The sequence below is a fragment of the Laetiporus sulphureus genome (genome assembly GCF_001632365.1).
Source record: "Laetiporus sulphureus 93-53 unplaced genomic scaffold LAESUscaffold_24, whole genome shotgun sequence".
In the NCBI taxonomy this organism is placed as follows: Eukaryota; Fungi; Basidiomycota; class Agaricomycetes; order Polyporales; family Laetiporaceae; genus Laetiporus; species Laetiporus sulphureus.
In genome coordinates, this window is record NW_024468533.1 from 306380 (window position 1) to 323861 (window position 17482).

Below are 17482 nucleotides of genomic sequence, written 5' to 3' on the forward strand. Positions count from 1 at the left end.
ACTGCTCAGACCAACTGTCAGGACTCAGCGGATTCGGTACTTCCAGGCTGATCAATTGACCGGTATGTTGGAATCTGGGCGCGGAGCACAGATGTGAGAGGCCCCGGTGCGACCTGTGCCACCGGCGTGGGAGAGTAGTAGCGCGCGTGTATATAATAGGGCGCGGCTACAATGGGACGGGCCATCGGTTTGGCCCCATGGAGCCATCTTCTAGAGAGCGGGTGACTCCCAAACTCCCGGCCGCGCAAAGGGCTGGCTGGGAAAGTCAACACGGTACTCATGAAACTCCTGGGCAACTGGAAACAAGGCGAAGACGGCTGTATAATGTTACTGCGAATGTGCGTACGGTCTCGATCTGAGGTCTGTGGTGGGTGGCGCTACGGACGGCCAACTCGGAGCCATGTGCACAGTAAGCTTCCATTCTATGCGAACAGATACTGATGCATCGCGATAGAAGCAATCACTTCCTTCCACGGTCCTTGATGGTTAACTAGTCACATCTTGCGCGCTTTGAGAACATACAGGCAGGGCGCGCGTATAACAAACGGGCAGAAAGCGATAGATGTGATGTCGACCGATACCATACGTCGTTCAAGCAACTTACCCAGTGCCCATGTCGACAGATCACTTCCTGGCGAAAGTCCTCCCGACCTTACGCGGGAGGGCTGCAGCGCCGTTCTTTAGAAACTACCTTGGACCCGGTATGGAGTGGGGATGCATCACGTATGAGAGTTTCGCAGCGGACGTTAAAGCTGCGATCTCTCACTGGAAGGGCGTCCTCAGTGGCTTCGTACAACCCTCTTCCGTGGTGGGATTATGGTATCCATTGATTGTCAACTTCGCCGTACCAAAGCTGACGTTGCGCAGGTTGACAGGTGTGAAGTACGAGGATATACTCAACATCCTTGGAGTCTCAGCATCGGGCCACATCCCGCAGCTCTTCAGCGTACTCCATGCTAATCAAGACGTAGTCTCCGATCTTCTTGCGATGAGTAATGCTGAAGGACTGATCGTGGACGCGCGCTTCGCGAAAGCTGCGAGCTCAATGAAAGTGCCCACGTTTCGTGCACTGACTCTGGAAGAAGCGCGCAAGATCGAGGACGCACAAAGTGTGGAGCTCGCCATGGTTTCCAAAGCCGATACTGCCGTGATTGTCCACTCTTCTGGCACTACTTCCGGAGCTCCCAAATTGATCCCTACGACTCATGGCCTGCTTCATGCTTGCCTGGATTTCAAGTATCCCTCCTGCTTGAAGCAGGGCTCATTTGACGGACCAGATACAACAAATCGTGAGCTGTTCCAGAAGTTTCCTGGCGTCAAGAACTCCTCCTGATAGCTTTCTGATAGTGCTTGGTAGCTTAGCCCATGTTGGCTCGTTCCAGAGTATGTGATCAGGTTTTGTTGCCCATTCCTCTCCTGATCCGCCGTAATCAGCTGTGATCCGTATGGCCTACCATGGGGATATCATTGTCCAACCCTCCTCTCCCACCTTCTCCACCGATGAATTGCTCGCGATGGTCAAGAAGTGTGGACTCAATCGCATCGCAACGTATGCCCCATTTCTCGTTCAACATATCCGCAGAGCGAAGCAAGATATGGATGTCCTGGAAACGCTGAAAGGTCTCCGGCAGATCTTGCATACAGGAGTCGCGCTTAATCGTGAGGAAGAGAAGTGGGCGTATGAGCAGCGCTTGCCTATGACGGTAGGTAGCGACGCCTCGTAAGCGCAATGGTCATGCTAAGCGGTTGCATTTTCCTTACAGGTAATGTATGGTACAACGGAGACGGGTTCGTCCCTTCACTCTTGATGCGGCAGATATTTCTGACTTGCTTTGTGTTCAGCACCATTGTTAATTTCTCGTCTCGGCGGTCCTCCAATGATGAGACTAGTGTCGCAATGCTCCGCCCGCTTTATACCGTTTGCGGGTGTGACCGACAAGTCCAGCGAGTCTCACAAGGCCTTATTTGAAGTGGTGCTTCCTCCAGATGCTCTGGATAGTCCGCACATTTCGCTCTTCGGCGAAGACGGGTTGTATCACACGGGCGACCTTCTTGAAGAACCAGAAGAAGGCTTCTATGTGCATCGTGGGCGCACAGGCGATTGGATTCGGATGCGCGAAGGCTTTATCGATTCAAAGTGAGTCACAGGCTGGATCGCTGCATCATGATTATAACTATAACATGTCCTTCAAGGAGCGTGGAAGACCACGTTCGGAAGACTTGCTCAGACCTGGTGCATGATGTCGTTGTGATTGCTGAAGGTCGACCGGGTCCTGCTTTACTGGTCGAAAGCATTCGACCAAACCTGAGCGAACGGGAGCGAAAGCAGGTCGCGGAGGAAATTGTGAAGCGAAGCAAGGAGTTCAATGCTCGTGTCTTCAAAGAAGAGCAAATTAACAATCCGGGACGCATTCTCGTGCTCGACAAGGGGCAGTTGCCCAGAACCAAGGTACTATCGATTGAAGTCAATTCACATAACCTACTGACATGACCGCTTTAGGAGAAGGGAAATATCAGACGAAATGCTGCCCAAGACTTGTTCGCTCAGGAGATCGACGCCATGTACACCGAACAGTAACTTTTATGTGATAGTGTAAGGGAAATATCAGCCTGTGATACCATGCTATAGTTAGATATGACACGTAAAAGCGGGATGATGGCGCCATGGGCCATCTCCATGATTATCGGACAGCCATCTGATGCGATGCGAGCATCCTCGGAATAAATGCAGACGTTCCGGATCCGCAAGCTCGGTGCAAAGCTGCTCGTCGTGGTTTAGTCTCCGCCGCTGCGTGCCGCCCGTTTATAACCGCCCATTGTTCTGAGAAGGCCCCGAACCGCGTGCTTACGATGCTGTTTTGTTAGTCCGACTAAAAGACATCTCCCACGCAATTCCAGGGCAACGTTCTGATCATGAACACATGCAGGTTGAAGCAGGGCTGATGTAGAGATAGTCCGATATCTACATCAAAACGGGAGGTATCGAACTATGAAAGATATAATCGCACTACCCTTGTAACATCTTGACTACCTCGCTGCCTGGATTCTCCTGGAAACTGATCAGAAGGGTAGCCGTCGAGTGACTCGATGATTGAACAGAAAGTCTGGTTCATTACAGGTGCGGTAGTCTCTGCAGCTTCACACTTGTTTAAAGTGACCACAGTCAATTCGCTGTTCGTTGGAATACAGGAACATCCTCAGGCCTTGGCAAATGCCTGGTCAGCTCAGCACTACAGAGAGGCGACTATGTAATTGCAACAGGGCGCCACATGCAAGACTTCTCGGCAGACCGCACCAATCCTCGTCTGCATGTGATGGAGCTCGACGTAACGGAAAGTGAGGAAACCATCAAGCGGAATATGAACAACGCCTTGGCTGTGTGGGGTCGAATCGATATTCTCGTCAACAACGCGGGTTACGGGTCCAAATGCATGATAGAGGAGGGAGGGTAGGTGTATACGTGCTCGAAATCATCAAGCACCTGGCATAATCATGCTTTGCATATTCTCAGGTCTACAGCCGCGCTAGCCCAGTTCCAAACCAATTTCTTCGGTGTCTTGAATGTGACGAACGCAATCCTGCCGCACATGCGCAGCCGCAAGGCTGGGACGGTCGTGCTCGTAGGCAGTCGCTCTATATGGCAAGCGAACGTGCCTGTAAGTGGTGCATTCGACGAATTGTCAAATGGACGACTGACTCTTTCATGAAGACTGCTGGCTTCTACATTGCGTCGAAAGCCGCTATCCACGGTGAGGTGCACACTCTTCGCTATGCAGCGAAGCCTGAGCGATATCTTTATTGTAGCTATCAGCGAAACACTCTCTGCTGAGCTTGCACCGTTTGGGATCCGTGTGCTACTTGTCGCTCCCGGAGGGTTTCGCACCAACAGCAACGACAAGATACCGTACTCGATGAATCATCACGTTGAAGATTACGACGGATTCCGTGAGAGCATCCTTGAGAAGCTGAAGGATTACTGGAAACACGTCAAAGGCGATCCAGCGAAGGCAATGGAGGTACTGGTCGACGTCCTCCGAGGAGAGGGAAGAGCAGAAGGGAGGGGGTTGCCTTCGCACTTGCTCCTGGGGAACCCGACCTACGACAACGCTAAGGCTTATTCTGAGCGGCTCTCGCAGACGATGAAAGCCTGGGAGGATATAGCGATGGATCTCGATTTTGAGGATGAATAAGCAATGCACTCACTTTTTATAATCGAACGTCGAGCGAAGAGAGCGCAGACGTCCACATGGTGACCACATGAACGTGCTGGGAGATGTACAATATACAAGAAATGAAGAACATGTTGGCGTGGCGGAACAGCATCTGGATGGATGAGTTCCATAAGCATCAAGTGGTCGTTGTCTGGAGATCGCGTCACAGACTCAAAACCCGTGGGCCTATCGTAAGGACCCCGCCATTCAACAGCTGCTGTGCGAAAGCTGAGAACAGCGCACCTACTCGGTTAGTGCACAGATGCAGGAAGTTGATCGCTTACCTCGATTCATAGAGTCGCTCGTCCGACATCCCGCTAATCCTTCAGCAATGGCCATTCCATCCGGATGGATGCCCCGAATACGTTCATTCGTGTGTTCATCAAACTGCTGTTTGCGACCACCCATTCTCCGTTCAGTCAACTTCAACACCAAAACCTCAAACCCAATGCAGTACTTTGGCTCCAGCCGAGCACGAGCTACTTCGTCCTGAATGTCCTGAAACCAACGGCGCCCTGATGCCGTGTCTCCACGGCTTTTCGGCTTTTTAAACGTCGTCCGTTAACACCACAGCAGACAACTTCCGTGCGAATGATACTCGAATGTATTCATTGCAATGTCGTCCATAGTCAACGAGACAGGTTAGGTTAGCATCGTCTCACCATGTCACGTCACAACACATCATAGTATATGGCTCCCATGTCGTAGCACTTCGCGCGGAGTATAGCAGCATCCAATTCACTTCGTGAGCAGAAAAAGAAATCAGCCTATCCACAAATCTCGCATGAAGAACCCCAGCCCGGCCACACACACCATAAAATACCTTTCAATGCAAAACCCGATACGGATCCGATCCTCCATGCTCCAACCCAGCCAACACCGCCCCCCTCACATTCATCAAATACTCCCCCAACCTCTTCCCATCCTGGCTCGCGACAAAGTCCTCGGTAAGCTTGTACCGCGAGTCTGCCACGATATTCGCGAACAGCAACGCGTGTTTCAGGCTCCTGACAGACGCGTCAAGTTAAAATGGAATCAGCGAAAAGGAGATGGGGAGATGAGATCGAAGACTGACTCGGGGAAGTGACGTCGTGCCTCGACGAGCAGGTTGTGCAGGCGTATGATGAGCTCGGGGACGTAGATCTGGCGGATACGTGCGAATTCGCGCCGCCGGGGATCACCTACAAAACAATAAGTATCTTTCACGAGAGACCCATGCGCAAGTCGTACTTGGACTCTTATTGCCAACAATCAACCATGCCTCAGTCAAGAGCTTCTTCACCTGCTCCCTCGCATATCGCAGACGGTCCTAATCACACCCCATCAGCTCACCGCACCACCAACCAAAAATAAATCCTCGAAGTCACCTTGTACGCATTCAACCACGCCGCCCGTCCCTCCCTCGAAGTCTGCGAAGACTCCAGATCCCTACACTCTTCCACCTTCGCAAGCGAATCCCATGCCACGAAAAACATGCGATAATGCAAATAATCCGTCGCGTCCTTCTCAGGCTCATTAATCTGCGCCAGCTCGCGCGGAAGCATACCGATCAGCCTCCTGGCCGGCTGCAATCGTCCTCTTGCTGCCAGAAAAAGTTCAGTGACGGTACCGATCGCGGAGGCGAGAGCATGCGTGGGCTTACCGAGGAGGTAGCGCAGGACGGCATTCGTCCGCTCCAGAGCGAATTTATACGTAGACTCCATGAACGTCGTCCACTCAATCGCGCGCACGAGCATCATCTCCACATCCGACGGCGCCGCCGCCATCTCCTCCGCACTCGGCAGCGGTCCCTCCGCACCAGGCAATTGCTGCAACCAAACAATCAACGTCACCGGCTCTCGCGAACGTGCCCAAATAACGCACCTCCATCGTCATGGCGATTGTGCGCTGCGTGGTAGCCTCTGCGACGCGCTGCATGTCGAGTCCGTGGTCGCGCGCGCGCGCAAGGGCGGCTCGTCGGTCGGAGATGCTGACTGAGACGTCGAGCGAGGTGAGGAATGACGCGTAGCGATCTACCGCGTTTGTGCCCATAGCGGCCGCGTACATCGCGATCAGTTCGCGTTCGCCTCTCGCCTGTTATATGTGCTCAGCACAATGAATACACGGATAAGTTATCTAAAAAGGGATACGGACCTCGAGTACCTGCAGATACGCTTCCAAAATGACTTGAATGGCACCTGGCGAGACCGCGATATCGAGCATGCGGAAGTACAGGCACAGATGGGCGAAGAACCGCGTCATCGCGGGATATCTGCATACACAATTCCAAATTGACCCTGACTTCTGCCTTGTCACACTCGCAATTCACTCACTCTGTAGAATTCGCGTTAAGACTTTTAGCTTGCAGCTCTTTCGCATATCCATCCATCAGCGCATCGGCGCGGTTAAGAATCACTTGCAACTGTGTCACATGGAAAGGGTTATCCGCCGGAGGCCTACCACCCAACTCAAGTCAGCTAACGCCATCTTGCTCAGAACGGTCGACTCACCCCTCCTCGACGATGGTGTTCTGCAGCGACTCGAGCGCACTGACGACTTCCTGCTCCCAAACCGCATCGTCCACCTCCATACCGTCCATCGCCGCAGTGCTCTCAGGCGTCTCCATTGTATCGACGGCAGCCAGACCGCCTTCCCAGAAAGAATTGTGCTCAAGGCTGGCAAACGCCGCCGTCAACCGGTCTTCGCACGCAACGGATATGAGTGCCCAAAGGTGGTCCGACCACGTCCGGCATGCCGCCTTGAGCGACGCCGCAGTCTGTGGAGAAGGAGCGAGAGCGGCGTACAGAGCACGCTCCGTCGTCGACAGTGCCGGCTACAACACGCGTTTAGCCTTCAATTTGCGTTTCAAGGAAGGGACGTACGTTCAGCGCGGCCCGCGTGCATGTGGTCTTCCAGAGCTTCCTGCGCACGTTGCCGGTCCATCCCTCGTCCAGATCCATCCCGTCGGCCGAGTCTTCTTCGCCAGGGCATCCCTTCGCTGCTCTAACTTCAGATAGCAGTTCCAACCAGTGCAGATAAGCCGCTCACCGAGTGCACGCCATCGAAGCAGCAGCGACCCGTTGAGGCTCGCCGCCCGCCACGGCTGCTTTGCTCTGCGACACAGTTGAGCAGCTTCTGCCAATCGGCCCGCGCGCACAAGCATGAACAGCATATGTAAAAGTTCCTTCTCGTCGCTCTGGGAGAACCACGTCAGTCCACACACGAGAACGCAACGCACGCGACAGATCATACCGCGTCATCTCCCGCTAGTCCCCTAGCATCCGCGCCACCCCGGTTGACCGCGTCAGGGTCCATCTCCGTGACGATGCCCGCGGTGCGCTGGCCGGTGCGCAGACCCTGCATGATCGCGATCTTCGTGAAACGCCAGTAGCCGTTGAGCGCCCCCGCGTTGGACACCTCCGGCACTGGCGCGGTTTGCTGGAGCCATTCGCGGACGACGAAGAGCTCTGAGAGCACCGGGGACGCGGCGATGATTGACTGGGCGAGCGTCGATGGCGGTGTGTAAGGGTTGGATTGGAGGAGACGGCGGGCGTCCGTGTGTGGACGGCCGGTTGTTCTGCGATGTCTGCGGGTGAAGGTTAGCAGGGATCCTTTGCAATATCTGGGGTGCACTGTGGCCGAGATTCTTCCAAGACCGATGCGAGCTCAGAATCAAGCCCAGTGAAAATCCCGTATCAGCAGGACGAGGGAGACAGTGGAAATCGACGCATCGTGGCAGGTCGCAAGCGCCGGTCTCTGCCACGCCCTGTCAGGCGGAGCCATAGGTGTACTGACTCGTTTGGTCAGTGATCATATACAAGCTGAGTCAAAGTGCGGCATACCTGAAGAATTCTCCACCTCATCCTGATCTCGACTACATGTAGACTCTTAGATAATGTGAGCACGACAACTTCCAGAGGACAGCCCCTGCAATTACTTACTTTCACATGGCAGATATGAGTGCGAGTCCACATCGACGCGCGCACGCTGGTCACGCTGCACAACATGCACATATGGTCGACGCGCCGATGTTGCGCACCGATGACGGGCGCGACTTGCCAAGACAAATTTTGCCGCTTCTCTTCGAATGCCCCCCTCTCCCACGACCTGCGACTTTATACAACAGTCCGAACTTAACGGATTCGTTCCGCCACGACTTCCCTCACTGCGCTCCTACGGGATTTTCACAGGGAATCAAGGCTCATGCGCTACGCGGTTTAGGACGGACACCACAGATGGCAACCCACCGATGCGCCGTGCGAGAGACAGCGGACATCAGAAACAGACCAGGCGGTACTCACGACATCAGCATCTGCACCAACGCCCAAGTATCACGCTCCATCCTTAGCGCCTCCAACTCTGGTGTCAACGGCTCCTGTGGTGGTTTCCCCGCAACAGACTGGGCAAATCTGGGGCGAAGGCAGATCAGACGAACTCGGGTATTCGAGAGACAAGCACGTACTGATCTCGACATAGGCGGTGAATGCGCGCAGCAAAGCCCTGCTCGTGATCCAGTATTTTGTTAAGGTCGTCCTTGGACTTTGTGCATAGCGAGAGCACCTCAGCGTAAGAGGTGTACAGCGAGTCTGTCATTTCACGGCTTTGTTTCAGGTACAAGAGGGGACCTCGCAGAATGCTGGAACGAAGTTGCCTGTCTCGTGTAATGTCCCTCAGAGCAGGATACTGGTCGGAGCAGAGTGCAGGCGAGCCACCAAGTTGCGTTGTGGCCAAGATCAGAGCTGGACGAGCGCTGGAGAATAAGGTTGCGCGTGAAGGATCACGTGCGTTCACGCGTCTGTGGCGCTGCGCAATCGTCGAAAAACCTCCTGGCGAGAGCGGTCATTGGAAAGCGAGGAAGGAACGATGCGCACCTCGTCGTCGCGAGCTAATCTCGCTAGGGTGCCGGCCGTGCTCTTCAGGCTGGGCAGCATCAACTCATGGACAGCGGCTAAATGCATGTCATTGTGTAGTAGTCACGACATTCACGACATCTGATCAGTCCCAAGCTTGCATTGCGACCCTGCCGTCTTGCCGTACTCACATAAACCATCACGAGCCAACCCTCAAGTCGGTTAATAGCGAGCAGAATGGCAACCAGCATCGCTATGCTGTAAAGAGCGCATCTCGCTGGTGAACTTTATCTTATTTTCAATGCTTCATTGGCCGTAAGCGTTCTGCGTGGGGCAGCTGACTAGCTCAAACAGCTCAGAGCGTCGTCCGTTGCGGGCTTAGTACGCGCCGATCAATTTTGTCTATTAATTCCATTGTCTACGCTCTACTGTATCCCTCAGCCTCCTCCCCGATCCTTCCAATATTCTCTTCATCTGTCCAGAAGGCCTGGCCGCCTGTCACCCATGATGTGAGGAGAGGCCACGAGCAAGGGGTGGTCTGATCCTTATGTCCATGAAAGTGAGTGTGAATGAGTGTTGTGCGCAGCGCTAATCACGCGAGGGTCGTCGACGAGCTTGATGTCCCCGTCAAACTTCGGGCAGAGCTTCAGCGCGTGCAACCCAACAGGCAGGGCAGGTCTGTGATGCGCGTCTACTCGGAGAAAGGCATCAGCAACGAGCGAGATTCATTCGTACGGCGACTTACAGACGGTACGTCCATGCAATTGGTTTCGTGAGCTGGAATTCGCGCATATGGGACATACTACATCGGGATGAGGTCCCTCCATCATGCGGGCGATCAAGCGCTTTTCGGAATGGGTTTATGCCCGTTATGATGGGGACAGTCGGCCAAGACTGCATGTACACGTCCAGACAAAATGCGTCTCGCAGAGTTGACCGTCGTATCTGATCCGGAGAAGGTCGACTTCGCTTCTGCGAGAATCGATCTGAGCATGTCAGCGATATTTGCAAAGGCGTAGATGCGGTGCGTGCCTGGTGATGGTGCGTTGACAAACTACAAGGGCTGCTGCACGCTTCAGGTGAGCGAAGATTGTGGTCGAAAGGGCGGCAGGGCTGGAAGGTTCAGCGGAAGAAGTCTTGGAAGAGCCTGCGCATTCGTGTCTGCGTGGCATCCTACAGGAGAACGAGTGCTCGATATATATGATGGAACATGGAGTCTGATGGAAACATGCTGAAGATATCACTTGATAGGCTCAAAATTGGACATGTGATGCATACGGTCCAGCACGGCTGGTGACCACACGAGTCCAGAGGGTGTGGGCTCGGTTCTACGGGGAGTGGCGTGAAGGCGAGAGCGGTCGTCGGAAAACGAGAAAGGTACGGTGCGCACCTCGTCGTCGCGAGCTAACCTCGCTCTGAGGGCGCCAGCCGTGCGCTTTACGCTGGGCGGCATCATACATGGACAGCGGGTGAATGCATGTTATAAAAGTGGACATCTGCTGTAGCACAATTTACATTTTTTCTCCTCTAATACATCCCCGCTCTGTGAGCGTCAGAATAACTGGTGATGAGCGATGAGCAACCGAGATGAGAACCCAGACATGAGCATACATTCAGTCTCACTGCAATCCACGTCAATCTCTCGTCCACACAACACCTAAAGCCAGGGCGGCCACAAAGCATGCGCCTCCTCACTACAAACCAGCGGCAAAGCAATGTTGTATGCCTTATCATACAACAGCATCTCGAAATTCACCGACTCGAAGTTGCCATGCAGTTGGTCCTTCACAGCTTGACGAGGTCGCCAGTGTTCACGAGGCTGAGGATCGATCAACCCGATATAAATTGATGCCAAGCTGTGCACCGTGCAGGAGGATAGAGTCCAGGATGATGTCACAATCGCTATCTTTCCAGATGGCGATACGTAGCGTGGTCAGTGTGGGACAGAGAGGTGGGTCGATTGGGTCTCGGAAGAGTGTGAGTGCATCGACGATCTTCGTCAGGACCTCAACGTTGACGGACAGTGTCTCGAGTGCAGTCATCTGCCTAAGAAGGTTGCGGACACGTTCAAGACCGGGCGGCCTGCGTGCATCTCGGTCAAATATGCACAGGTAAGAGATGCTGGAAAGGGAAAGGACCTGTGGCCAGTTGAATACGGTACAACCTTGGAGGGTCGTGCAGCTCCAGTCCTCAAAACGGAGACCAGAAGAGGCTCCAGCAACGACGACGACATCCTGCTGGAGATGTAGTTCCTTGGGTTGCTTTAAGGCACTCAACGACCAAGTGGACACCAACTCTAAAAGTCGCTGATCATCATCGAGTCTTTTCCTGCATTTGATTGAGACGGACACGTCTTCGTTTAGCTGAGAATCCTGGAAGATATAATCGATGTCATCGGCCCACATATAGTGGATCAGCAACCGGCGCAACCGAGCGAGTGACACAGGCTTCATGTCCGCACGCTCAGTTTCTGCTCCGCCGTACTGCTCGCCAACCACATTTTGCAGGATGAGATCGACTAGATTCGGCGTTCCAGCAAGCAAGCTGCGTAATTTGATGGGAGCTTTAGGTACCATGCAATTGGCGAGAGCCAAGAATGTCAGTTTGGCGAACGCATTGCTGGGCAGCCAATTCACATTTGATAGTGACAGGTGTTCCAGACACGGGGTGTGGTTGTCGAAGAGTTCGAGTGATACATCTGGCGTCCGGTCACCGTGCAATGCAAGAGACCTCAGCGAGGGCGCTGGCATTCGAAGGTTTTCACGTGCTGAGGGAAATGTCCAGTACAGCTCTTGGATTCGGGATGAATGCTCCACCTTTTGGAGAGCCTGTGCAATAGCAGAAGAGGGTTCCAATTTGTCGAAAGCCAGCACCTTGAGCGGGCCTTGGCCTGACCTCTCCAGCAAGATATGATCTTTATCGTCCCAGTATGTTTCAATGCTATTCCAGAGCTCCTGGATTTCAAAGGCGATCTCTTTCCACTGATGGCAGACAAGCATGAGAGACACTGCTCTGCCCTTTTCGATTCAAGTTGGGTTCCAGATGGTCATGATGTCGTCGTATCTATAGTATGAAGATCTGTATCGAGCCAGCTTGACGGTACAGGTCGTCACGAATATCTCCCGGAGCACTTCAGGAGGAAGACGGTTGATCGCGACGCAGACATTGCTGTTGCACCACTCAGCTTGAACCTCGGCTGCCTTTATCAGCCCTTCAAGATGCTTGAGCAACACGCTGTTACATCAGTTTGTTGAGCTAGATTGGGAGCAAAGAATACTGACCTCACGGGCGCTGTATACGATGAGTCCCGGTCGGTATATATAATGATACGATCGGGACGGGCATGAACGCACCGTTGGCGGGTGTCACTTTGCTCGGGCTTGGAAGACTGCATCTCCATCAAGTCTGACGCACTCAGGTCTTCGAGCGAAGGTACCTTCTTACCACATTCCTGACGTGACATTGTCAGTGAAGTCGAGTTCGCGACGGCAGGATTCTGCGAGGAGAATGTGGCGTTGTCGCTGCGCGCTGGATATTTGGGCGGCCCGTGCACTGTGGCGCGTTCAGAGATGGACGAGCGCTCAACTTTCTAGGTGTAGGTCACGTGCTCACCCGCGTCTCTGGCGATCAGCCGCATTGCGCTCGCTCTGTCGACTTGTCGCCAATTGCAAACGACAAACCGCCTTCCGACAACCGTAAAAAATCTCTCATTCTCCTACGGCAACTACAGACTGCCTTACTCCAGTATGAGGCCATCCGGAAAACCCCACCACGGCTGATCTCTTGAGGGTGTGATATGGGTAAGTACCCAACCTGGCATGCTCGAAACTCATCGCGTTCTATTTATGATGCGAAAAAATATATTTGTTCTATTTATCTCACATGCAGGGCTACATGTGCGAGATTCAATGAGTTTTGTAGCAGTAACACCGTAGCTCTCTGCGCAGACGTTCACGATGTGGACGATGAGAGCGTCGCCCATGAGGATCATATGCCACGTTCGACTTTGGCACCATTTTGACTGACCGATGTCCTTTCATCTGCATGTAGCCGATTGGCCACTCCCTATCTCCAGACGAAACACAGCTTTCGTCAGTAAGGTTCAAACGTTGACGAACATCACGCTCGACAGGTTGCGCATCAGGGCGCAAGCTCGCGGCCGTATCAAGTCAAGCTCAAGGCGCGTCGCCACCATTCTCCGCAATGGGTCACGCGGGCGCGATCAACGTTACCACCCTCATAATGATACACAACTAACTAATATACACTAGTAATACACGAAGCGACGCAAGCTTCTAGATGAAGCACGGCCATCGTGCCCACGCGACAAAGAAATCAGTCGACCCGCTGAGGAATAGTACCAAGAGGCAGCGTGAACCAGCTCTCCTCGCGGACCATCAGCAGTGCCTGGCCAACGTAGAACGCGAGGAACGCCGCGATGATGCCCGTCCAGCCGCCCGCCTTGGCGCATGCCGGAGACGCAGAAAGCTCGGCTGCGGGGCTCCAGGTCAGCTTGTGCATATCGATCGGGCTGAAAAAGCCACTTACAGATGCCAAGCAGCATAAACGTCAACATCACGAAGAAGAACACGCCGCAAAGGCCGACGTTCCGGCGCGTGGAGGCGACACTATAGCGAGGTGTGTTAGTCCATGCAAGATAGCGCCACGATCCAGGGGTGGGGGAACTTACACGAAAAGGAAGGTAATGATGAACCAGACCATCAAGTATATGCCCAGGGCCGTAGCGTAGTCCTCCGGGTTGTCCGCGTAAGCGGCAGCGATGCCAGAGCCGGGGATGAACAGTGTCGCATACGACATCCAGAATCCACCGTAGATAGAGAAGGCTGCGCGTACAATATCAGCGTAAGAAGACCACATGATCAATAGGGGGGGAAGACTCACCACTCGCGCCAAAGGTGTTTCCACACGCGAACTCCCACATGCCCGCGGTGAACTGCGCGAGGCCGCCAACGAACAGCGTCATGGCGAGGATCGCGTTCGTCGTGTGAATGTTCCGCACAGACACGTTGAACAGCGACAGCATGAGCGTGGTGCTGGCGAAGGCAAACAAGCCGCTGCACACGGATAGAGAAAACTCGTCAGAAGCTCGCTCGACAGAAGAATCTGCGTTGAAAAAAACATACAGAGGCCCTGGGTTTCCAAGCTTCCTGAGCTGACCCGTGTGATGATGATGGAACGCTGCGGGCGGGGGGAGAGCATTGACCTCGGGGATCTCGTCGCTCTCAACGTTCTCAATACTCTCGATCTCGCCGCACTCAGCCTTTTCTGCCTTCTCAAAGAGGGAGTGGGAGCGCGAAGACATTGTGCAATGGAGCGACGCTGGCAGAGAACTGTGGTGTAGAGAGGTGCCAGGAGCAGAGGTGCGAGATGGGGAGTGATGAGGCGAAGGAGCTGCCTTTTAGATCCTGTGCCGGCTTTCATAGGAAATTCGGCTTTTTCAAAGAAAGATGAAAAGATCCAGAGCCGTAGCGCCCCCCTTTCCGCGGAGGAATCCCTTAGGCAAAGCAGAGCGGAAGCTATGCTATGGAGGAGTTGAATATCGACGCTTACATAAGCGAGCCAGTACGAATAAGGGATGGAAAGCCCGCGTTCTAGTTCCTTGTGACCGCATTGATGTACCCCGCAGTCACGTCTGGGGTTGGCTAAATGTTGTCCAGGCCAATTAGTACAGGAGGCCCCAACGAGGTCCCGATCAATCATCGAGCGGTGGCGAGCGTCGAATTGCAGCCAGCCAGTGCGCCTGGAGCCCGACACACAGCCATGCCAAACCGCGTCGGCCAGCTGACTTGCGATTGTGCGAGACAAGACCTGGCCCAACCAGACACAACGCCGAGCGACGGCGACTTCAGCGCACCGCACCGCACCGCATGGACGGGGTGACCCAACGACGGCACCTTGTCTGCACGCCCAATCATGACATGATCAATAGAAAGCTTCATCGGATTGGGCAAAATCCCAAGAAAACTCCGCCGGTGCGGTTCACGTTTTCGCCGTGTGAACTGGCACGGGTGCATATATCGCACCACGCCATCGCATTTGTCGAACATCGACGACGCGCGTCTTGAACCGGGCGGATGGTGACGGAAGCGATTATGCGGCACCTAGTCCCTGTACGTCGAAAGCGGCCCAATACCAGGCAGAGGGCATGAGCAGTCACCAGGGCAGGTGCGCGACCCAGGCTTGTCCGCACGCTGTCAGCTGATGCCGACGCGCACGCGTCCCCTGCACTAGCGGGCTTGGGTGGCACTGGCGCGCAACGCCGTTGGGGAATCGTCCGGGTTGACATGTGTGCGGGGCAGCGAGCAGCTCCGCGGCAAAGCCGCTAGATAGCCTCGAACACATCCACAATTACGAAGTGAACCTTGATAAAGTGGGCGCCTACGGACATGGGGCGCCGCAGCGGACCCCTGCTGGTGCGATGCGGGGAATGATCGTGATCACCGGCTGGCAGAACAGTTGACAAGAGTACAAGCGTGAAGACTAGAACCCCGCATGCTAGCGTAGCAGACCAAGCATTCGGTGACCAGGGGCTTGAGGGACGTCTGGAATGTACGTGGCGTGCGCATGTTCTTCCCCAACGTCCGTCGCTGTCGGAATGGGCGGGACGCCGTGTCGCTCGTCGGGCTCCAGCAGTGTCATCGTATAGTCGTCAGATTGAGTCACGAGCATAGAGTGGGTGTCAGCTACGCGTGAAAGCAAGGATCCCCGCGAAGATGGGGAGCATCGTCCGCCCCAGGGCACCGCACCGTCCAGCACAGGAGCAAAAGCGTTGCACATACAAGAGAAGGCAGGATCGTCGCGCGTATCCCGCACGCCCTATATATCTGCGGGAATAAGGGTCGCTCGCTAGCGTCATCCTTGGACCCGCTGACCACCTATTCGTGGCTGACGAACTAGGTTCGGCGATGTCAATGTGAACAAACGGGACCTCCGCGCGAATGGGAGGGCGCGAAATCACGACCCGCGACCAGATGACCGAGCGTACGTGGTCATGGATCCGGCGTCATGTCCGGTAGACCCTATCATTGACACTGTAAGCCCTATTCTTAGCATGCAGAGACAAGAATAACGCACTTGATACAACGACCATATCAACCCACACGCACAACTACGCATCGCCATGCAGGGCCTTCAAGCGACCGCTATGTTTTCAACGCTTGACTAACTTCGCGCGACAGCCTATACCCTTCCTGGCCATGCGTCCTAGGGGCCCGCTCCCGCACGCAGGCGAACAGTTGCGCACCTCTCCCAACAAAAGCAAGCATATCAAAAACCGAGGAGATGAACTTCACGAATCACGAAGCAGTCAGCCCGTCATGAGGCTCGCACAGAACATCGTCGCCACCAGATAATACACAGCCAGCGAACAATGAAACAAACCCGGACGCAGCAAGCAACTAGCAGCACGACAGCGGGCAGGACCGAGGGAAAGGAAGGCTCACTTCCTCCCCCCATCCAGCCCTTATATCAACGCTCGACCGTCGGGACACTCGACTCTTTCGGCCGTTCGTGCGACGAAGCCGGTGTACGCTGTACCCGGGCGCGGAGGCTGCGCTTACATAAGCGAGCGATGCGGGATTCTCAGCACAAGCGCTCATGTCGATCCTGAATCCGAACCACTGGGATATATTGTCCGGATTGTCGGTTGTGGCCTGCAGAGAGTGTGCATCTGCCTATAGCAATAATCTTAATATTACTGCATACTACATAGGAATGATGTTTTTGCAGAAGTTCCTTCACATTCTGCACTACATGGAATAAATATGTGTGGAGCCTTCGATAGAGCCACAAGTGCCTTGTTCGCATGCATGTTGGATGAATCATTCTGCGGCCAGTGCGTAGATATTCCGCGACCCGCGTTCAGGACGTCTCCGAACAGTTTTGCACACGACGAGTGCTCACCGCGGCTCACCGCCACCGTTCGTAACCTTCAAAGCTTCGGGTTCGAGCGTCTACTCGCTCTAGCCAGTAGCCACAACCTGCGACGGCTTACCTCGCATATAATTTCGTGTGATGGTGGGTTTCCGGTTCTGCCTGTTTGAAATCCGCATAACAATGATCAAGTCTCTGTTGCAGTCTTTGAAGGCCTGATCGGCGAATGATAGCTTGGCAAAACGGCGGCCGCAAGATTAGCCTTATCCCCTGACAAGTCTCGTCTGGTATGATGCGCAACCTACACGTTGACTTCCGTCATCAGCGTTGCAACGCTGAAATTCGCTTCTGTAAAGTCCAATGTCCTGGCATCAATGGCATGCGAGCGACGGTGTACGTCCTACCACCTGGTTCACGTCGATTACGTATCCTATGCAAAGGAAAGACTCTCAAGCGTACACCTTCTCTCCACCTTTGTCTTGTCACTCTTGATCCAGCTCCGCATCATGCAGATCCCTCGGGTTTCGAGGTCGCGCCTTCTACATGCGA

The 17482-nt window shown here is 54.2% G+C and overlaps 6 protein-coding genes across 6 annotated transcripts; 2 read left to right on the forward strand and 4 right to left on the reverse strand.

The window, feature by feature from the left end:
- Window positions 1-613: 613 nt before the first annotated feature.
- On the forward strand, window positions 614-2590 carry LAESUDRAFT_701685 (putative amp-CoA ligase; the record flags this gene model as incomplete). The annotated part of the gene is made up of 8 exons (XM_040906461.1): window positions 614-819; window positions 868-1289; window positions 1348-1383; window positions 1435-1703; window positions 1764-1788; window positions 1843-2137; window positions 2194-2449; window positions 2501-2590. The coding sequence occupies 8 exons, from the start codon at window positions 614-616 to the stop codon at window positions 2576-2578; spliced, it is 1587 nt and encodes a 528-aa protein (XP_040763501.1). The 3' UTR covers window positions 2579-2590.
- A 304-nt stretch (window positions 2591-2894) lies between these two features.
- LAESUDRAFT_701688 (NAD-P-binding protein) lies at window positions 2895-4528 on the forward strand. Its single transcript, XM_040906462.1, has 5 exons — window positions 2895-3118; window positions 3190-3448; window positions 3512-3656; window positions 3710-3749; window positions 3805-4528. Exons 1-5 carry the CDS (start codon window positions 3088-3090, stop codon window positions 4188-4190), a joined length of 861 nt encoding a protein of 286 aa, XP_040763502.1. The 5' UTR covers window positions 2895-3087; the 3' UTR covers window positions 4191-4528.
- Window positions 4529-4946: 418 nt separating this feature from the next.
- On the reverse strand, window positions 4947-8913 carry LAESUDRAFT_726702 (nuclear pore protein 84/107). The gene is made up of 14 exons (XM_040909085.1): window positions 8653-8913; window positions 8492-8599; window positions 7443-7776; window positions 7239-7386; window positions 7073-7188; window positions 6701-7023; window positions 6524-6646; window positions 6345-6462; window positions 6075-6284; window positions 5854-6019; window positions 5579-5793; window positions 5442-5520; window positions 5287-5392; window positions 4947-5218 (listed from the first exon to the last, which is right to left on the reverse strand). The coding sequence occupies exons 1-14, from the start codon at window positions 8781-8783 to the stop codon at window positions 5038-5040; spliced, it is 2358 nt and encodes a 785-aa protein (XP_040763503.1). The 5' UTR covers window positions 8784-8913; the 3' UTR covers window positions 4947-5037.
- Window positions 8914-10512: 1599 nt separating this feature from the next.
- LAESUDRAFT_813294 (uncharacterized protein) lies at window positions 10513-12039 on the reverse strand (the record flags this gene model as incomplete). The annotated part of the gene is made up of 1 exon (XM_040914472.1): window positions 10513-12039. One exon carries the CDS (start codon window positions 12037-12039, stop codon window positions 10852-10854), a length of 1188 nt encoding a protein of 395 aa, XP_040763504.1. The 3' UTR covers window positions 10513-10851.
- Window positions 12040-12142: 103 nt separating this feature from the next.
- Window positions 12143-12586, reverse strand: LAESUDRAFT_213773 (uncharacterized protein). Its single transcript, XM_040901613.1, has 2 exons — window positions 12322-12586; window positions 12143-12261 (listed from the first exon to the last, which is right to left on the reverse strand). Exons 1-2 carry the CDS (start codon window positions 12501-12503, stop codon window positions 12246-12248), a joined length of 198 nt encoding a protein of 65 aa, XP_040763505.1. The 5' UTR covers window positions 12504-12586; the 3' UTR covers window positions 12143-12245.
- A 685-nt stretch (window positions 12587-13271) lies between these two features.
- LAESUDRAFT_726704 (uncharacterized protein) lies at window positions 13272-14721 on the reverse strand. The gene is made up of 5 exons (XM_040909086.1): window positions 14185-14721; window positions 13943-14115; window positions 13731-13884; window positions 13589-13668; window positions 13272-13533 (listed from the first exon to the last, which is right to left on the reverse strand). The coding sequence occupies exons 1-5, from the start codon at window positions 14361-14363 to the stop codon at window positions 13376-13378; spliced, it is 744 nt and encodes a 247-aa protein (XP_040763506.1). The 5' UTR covers window positions 14364-14721; the 3' UTR covers window positions 13272-13375.
- Between the last annotated feature and the right edge of the window lie 2761 nt (window positions 14722-17482).